Below are 6143 nucleotides of genomic sequence, written 5' to 3'. Positions count from 1 at the left end.
CTTGCAAAGACTGTTTTAGACCATAGAGTGACTTACGTAATCAACATACAAGGCTACTAAACTCCCCCTGAGCAACAAAATTAGGTGGTTGCTCCATATAGACTTCTTCACAATGCAGCGAACATTGTAAGTGCTCAAAATCTAGTATAAAGTATGTGGATCGTGTTGAAATCAATAGACGAGTCGATATTAAACAAGTCATAGAAAAACTGGCCGGAACATGCTCATATGCCGAAGTATTAAATTTGATGGCTAAAAGTGGTCACAATCTAAGAAATAAAATTATATGAGTAGGGTCGGAATGATGTCACGACCCAACTAGAAAATAGAAATTATATAGGATAGTCTGAATTGATGGAACGACCCCATTGAAAAAGAGAAATAATATGGATAGGGTCGGATACTGAAAAAGAAAAATTATATGGGTAGGGTTGGAGTGATGGCACAACCCTACGCAAATCAGATTTAAGGAGTCATCGGAAAGATGAATGGAACTATGCAAATCAAATATGAGGAGTCACTGAAAAGACACATGATGCTATGCAACTCAGATATGAGAAAATAGTTCGGAAAAATCCACGGTACTACACAAATTAAATATGAATGTAGTCACCGGAAGGATGGCACGGTGCTACACAAATAATATATGTAAAAGTAGTCATTGGAATGATGGCACAGTGCTACACAAATTAGATATGAGAAAATGGTCACATGAAAGATACGTGGTGACCCAACTTTTGTTAACATAATCATTGGCCAGACGGGCCGCATATATGGGTGCCACCCTCTGGCAGCGGAAGCTCTTTAATTTTCTACCAAGATTGTAGAGGCTCTGATACCATGTGAGAAATATAGAAAAAGAATATTATTGAATTGTTGTTGTGTCTACATTATTATATTGAGATCCTATTTATAGACACTAGAATACAATCCTTTACCAAGTAGGATACTATTTACTATTCCTATTCCTATTCTAAATAGGATCGTATAAACCTATTCCTATTCTAATAGGATTGTGTAAACCTATTCATAGTCTAACACTCCCCCTCAAGCTAGTGCATACAATTCATGTACCTAGCTTGTTACAAATGTAAATAACACGAGGACCGATGAGGGGCTTGGTGACTAATAGGATTGTATAAACCTATTCCTATTCTAACATTAGCAGTTTGTTCTAGTGAGTTCCCACTTAAAATATAAGTGATTCCTGTTGACCTATATTCAGTATTAGCAGTTTTATGTTTACCTTCTCGTTTGATGAAAACAAATGCAGATGGTGAAGTGTGGGGACTACTTTCAGGCAGAGGATGGGCCTAGAACATTTGGCAATATATGTATTGTGACAAAATATATAACGAGCGATGCCTCCTTAGTATTGCGAACTCTGGAGGTGAACTATATTGAGGTTAGTAAATTCTTGTCAGCCCTTGTATGGTACAAGAAATAAACATGAATGAAAATATCTTATCTTGTCGTTGACCGTTGAGTTTGGAACCAGCTTAAGATAATCTTTTAACCAATATCTGTGATGGAGGATGGTTGAATTTGACGGTTTCATACTTAATTTCTGAACTGATTGTATACACAGAGTTGGCTTGCATTGTATTACAACAATTGATTTTCAGTGTCCTGTTATAAGCTCTGTTCTATTAAATTTGTTGTCCTGAAAAGAAACACCTGATTACCTTAGAAGGAATGTAGTTTTCATTTTTAAAATAGATTTTCCGTATTACTCTTGCACGCTGAATATGGTAGTTTTCATTCTTCACCATTTCTTGTTTCTACTGCTGCCTTACATTCCGTAACTTACGGAAGTTCTTTAAGTGATGCAATGTCCTCTGATCAGCCCAAATCCTTTCTTGTCGACTTTATCTCGAATCGGTCTTGACTTTGGATGGTTCCTTATCCTTGAAGCTGAGTATTATCAGTTTCTTTGTTACGCTATATACTCAAGATTTCCTTTTGTTTTTTTTGCTTTTAACATTCGTTTTTTTTTTCAGAACTGTCATAAAATCCTTGTTCTTAGGGGCTCTACTGAAGTAGATCCTATATCGTGAAATTCTGGGTTTTTCTTCCTCTATGGTGCCTCGAAGCTGATATATAGAACCAAGTTTAATGAGAGACAATTAATTAATTCAGTTTCATCTAGGGTTGCACTGATTATCTTCATAAAAGTTATTTATTTTGGTTCACATATCCTAATAAAAATGCTTGTACTGAGTTTTCAATCTGGTCTAGGAAGAGTGGACTACTGAATATTATCACGTCCCTTTGAAATAAACTGTGTCAATAAGTTGAACTTGAACAATTTGCACAAATTTGGTGATTTTTTTTGATGAAGTAAGTAGATTCATTTCAAGGCATCAAGAAGATGCAAGCTTTACAAGGATAGATCAGTTAAGCTCACAAAAAAAAGGATTTGTAGCCTCTTTCTAAGCTATAGAGCTAACAAAATCCAAGAAGAGTTCTAAATTATTTACAGGGGTCAGTTTGGACCAACTAAAAAGGCTAACTAGACATCTGCCTCGCAAAAGATTTCTAGAAGTTGAAATTCCATCAAAACATCTTTTGTTCCTCTCTGTCCATAAACACCAAAAGATAACACCAGGGATCATCATCGACATACTCTTGATGGCTTTCTCAACATCCCGTGAACTCCAACTTTCAAGAGCATCCCTAACAGAGAAAGGCATGACCCAGGAAAGACCAAAAAAGCAACAAAACATATTCCAGAGGTCTGAGGCGGCTGGGCAGTGCAGTAGTAAGTGGTTGACATTTTCTGTGTGCTTGTGGCAGAAATAGCATCGGTTAGCAAGCTGGAGTTTCCTTTTGGAGAGATTATCCTGTGTGAGGCATGAGTTATGCAGTGCAGTCCAACAGAAACAGATCACTTTGGTAGGTAATTTTGTCTTCCATATATGCTTCCATGGCCATTTGTCAATCATTGAGTTCCTTGAGCATAAGCTGTGATACCCTTCCTTGACTGTGTAGTGACCTTTTCTTGAGTTACCCCATTTCAATCTATCAGGCTCTTGGGGTGAAAAGGAGCAAGGCTGCAATTTGGCTGCACAAATTTGGTGATTCTTGGGTAGAATCCATAATTTATTCGATAAGGGTAGGCCTCATTACATTCAATCGCGAATTTCTTTCAATACATGCAATCTTTTCAAAATCTCCATTGTACATAAATTTGGCAGTTACTTCGTATTCTATAGAAGATTGTGCTTTGTTTTCTTCATATCTGCTGTCATCAGGAGCTTATTCGTACCAAGTTCTATCTGTCTTTTCACTACATCCTCCATCAAATCTAAATATAAGATACATTCCATAAGAAATATATACCTTCAAGCTCTCTAACCATTGTTCATACATAGTTTACTTATCATTTTTTGTATACTCTCTCTGTTCCACTTTATGTGACACTGTACTATTTGGAGAGTCAGACAGCTTTTCTTTAACCACAAACTCTTTCATGTGCTTTAATCTTATATATTTTAAATTATAAGGAGTTGTAATTTATAATGCTTTTTATCTAGCTTAATTATTTAAAATCTTATTTTAGAAAGATTAAGAAGTCAATGTCTGAAGTGAGAGCGAATATTAGAAGGTTACCCTCATACTTTGAGCCAACTCATTCTTTTTTGAAATGGAGGGGGTAGTATCTATGAATTTTCTAACATAAAGATCTTCTTTATATCTTCTGCTGTCCAGAGTATATTCACAGCAAGTCCCTTCCATCTATATAATATATCTCCTGACTGCTATTTATCATTTGCACTTATATTTTTTATATTTCTTATTATCTTTTGTGCTCTCTGGATAATGTACAATGATATGCTCCTACTTCCTCATTTCCTGTACGGCATTTTTCTTTTAGCCTGTTTATATATTGATATTTTCTCTTTGTATCTTAATGTTGTCCTTGTTAGCAGCTATACCTTCTTTTACTGACCCCGATCTCGCAGATATTTCCTAATGATGACGCCATATCCTCAATCCGATTAATTCTTAACAAATTAGTATTCGCAATTTGTGAGGGTCGTTCTAGCTATATAAGAAATCTTTGATTAATAATAACATAATAAGATAAATAACTTACTTCAGAAATCAGTAATTGAATAAGTATTTTGATCCATCGCATAACCATTTCATTATTTAAGTTTAAGTAAATTCCCATAGGATATATTCCTGCAGGTTTTCTAACAACTGGTTGATATTCATACCTAGTTTGCACATCATTTATTTATGATAAGGTAAAGTATATTATTGACAACTGGGGAAACCCCTATACAAGTAGTACAGCGAAAAAGAGAGAACCTACACCAAAATATGGTTCTCAACAAAAGAGACCCAATTCTCTCTACCAATAGGGTGCTTATCATTTTTCTTTTATCATATTTTCTTCTATCTGTATCTTCTATCTATATGTTTTCTAATACAAGGATCTTCATCATATCTTCTGTCATCAAGAGTTTAGTCATACAGAGTCCTCTCTATTTTCCATCGGTGTTGTTCCCATTGCAGATTTCAAAAAAACATCTGGGTAGCTCATTTAACACCTTTAAATCTGCCAATAAGATACCCACCAAGGAGCTCTGTCCTTCCTTAATTCTGCTCCCATCTACCTCAGTGGCACAAACTCTGTGATATCGTTGATGCTTCTTTGTTCATTTCTGGTCAACTATTTAACTCGGCTGCTTCAGCATAGGAAATCTGCTGAGAGGACTAGTTAGTCTCTTAACCCTTGTCTGTGAATATCTTGTTAGCTATGTCCTGGCACGATAATCACACTTCTTCAGACTCCCTGGAAAGTTAGTATACTCATATATTTCCATACCTGTTAAAAGTTTTATAGCACTGCATATTCATGTGCTTGTTCCTTCTCACTCAATTTCCTGTAGATCTCCACTGTTCCTTCGGATGCTAGCATAATCTTTGGCAGATCCATAATAGGATCTTTCTGCTGACCGTCAATCTTGACTAAGAATTTCCTTCTCTCGATCTATTCTTAACAGTATTCATTCTCCGCGATGGTTTCTATAATGTCAAAGGATTGATTCCCGGCTGTAAAGAAGTCTCTCCCCATTCACTGTTTACGTGCTAAGTTTTCAGACAATCAGCTTTCTAGCCGCCATGTCTTAGGCGTAACTTACTGAGTGATCTCCAAATACAGAGTGCGATGAGAGAGAAAATCCTATTGCTTCCGGAATGTTGAGCTAACTGTGGATGCGTGAGTTCACCTTCAGAGTATCTGAAACTGGATCTTGTGGTTGAAGAGTGTTTCTCATATTAACATGAAGTTGGCTCTGTCCCAACAGCACATGTAAAAATGAAGCGTCTAAGGTCAGTGCTAGATAAGTTTTAGAAAAACGCTAAGTAGTATTAGGCTAAGTTGCGCGGACTCTTCACTTTCGATGCCGCACCTGTGTTGGATTCTCCAAAAATACTCGACTTTTGGAGATTCTGACATGTGCCCGTTGACATTTTTGAAGAGTCCGAGCAACATAGGTTTAGGTGAATGTTTCCTGGTCAATCCTGCATATTAGATTAAGGTTATTATCTTTAATAGTGATATCTTTATGCCTTTATATTTTACATATGTATATTAAGTACTAGTTAGTTGTGCTGGTGGGATTGCTTATACTCAACGTCTCAACCACTACTACACCTCAGTCCCAAACAAATTGGGGTCGGCAAGGATTGCTTGTACTCATCCCTTCAAATTTGGTTTCTCTCTCCCTTGTAAGACCCAGCCCATTAGAGAAAATGATCAAAATGGTCCTTAATGTATGGCTTTGATTCCATTTGGTCCTTAATGTATGGACTTGATGGAAATGGTCCTTTATGTATCATAAGTTGTGATCAATTTGGTCCTTAACCCTAAAATTAATATTTATTTATTTATTTTTGCCGTCAAAATACACTTAATATGTAAAAGATGCGCTCGTTCAGGACTTTCTTTCCCCTGTTTCCAAAAATTCCAAAAGGGCACATCAATTTTTTTAACTAAAAGGGCAAAATCGCTCCTGACGGAGCGATTTTCTTCTGACAAATTGACGCTGTTACTCCTTTAAAAAAACATAAAAATCGCTGCTGGTCCAAAAAAAAAATTCTTTTTTCTTTAAAATCGTTGTTGTGATTTT

At 36.2% G+C, this 6143-nt stretch overlaps 1 protein-coding gene across 1 annotated transcript in view; it reads left to right on the top strand.

Annotated features, from left to right (window-relative positions):
• LOC102595005 (protein-tyrosine-phosphatase PTP1) overlaps positions 1-6143 on the top strand; it is a 19755-nt gene that overhangs the window by 9889 nt on the left and 3723 nt on the right. The window contains exon 6 of the mRNA XM_006351111.2: positions 1274-1405. Within this exon, the coding sequence (XP_006351173.1) occupies positions 1274-1405 (132 nt within the window). The remainder of the gene's footprint in view (positions 1-1273; positions 1406-6143) is intronic.

Source organism: Solanum tuberosum, unplaced genomic scaffold (assembly GCF_000226075.1).
Source record: "Solanum tuberosum cultivar DM 1-3 516 R44 unplaced genomic scaffold, SolTub_3.0 scf00133, whole genome shotgun sequence".
In the NCBI taxonomy this organism is placed as follows: domain Eukaryota; kingdom Viridiplantae; phylum Streptophyta; class Magnoliopsida; order Solanales; family Solanaceae; genus Solanum; species Solanum tuberosum.
The sequence above is the reverse complement of the archived record's forward strand: the minus strand, read 5'-3'. Positions and strand labels throughout refer to the sequence as shown.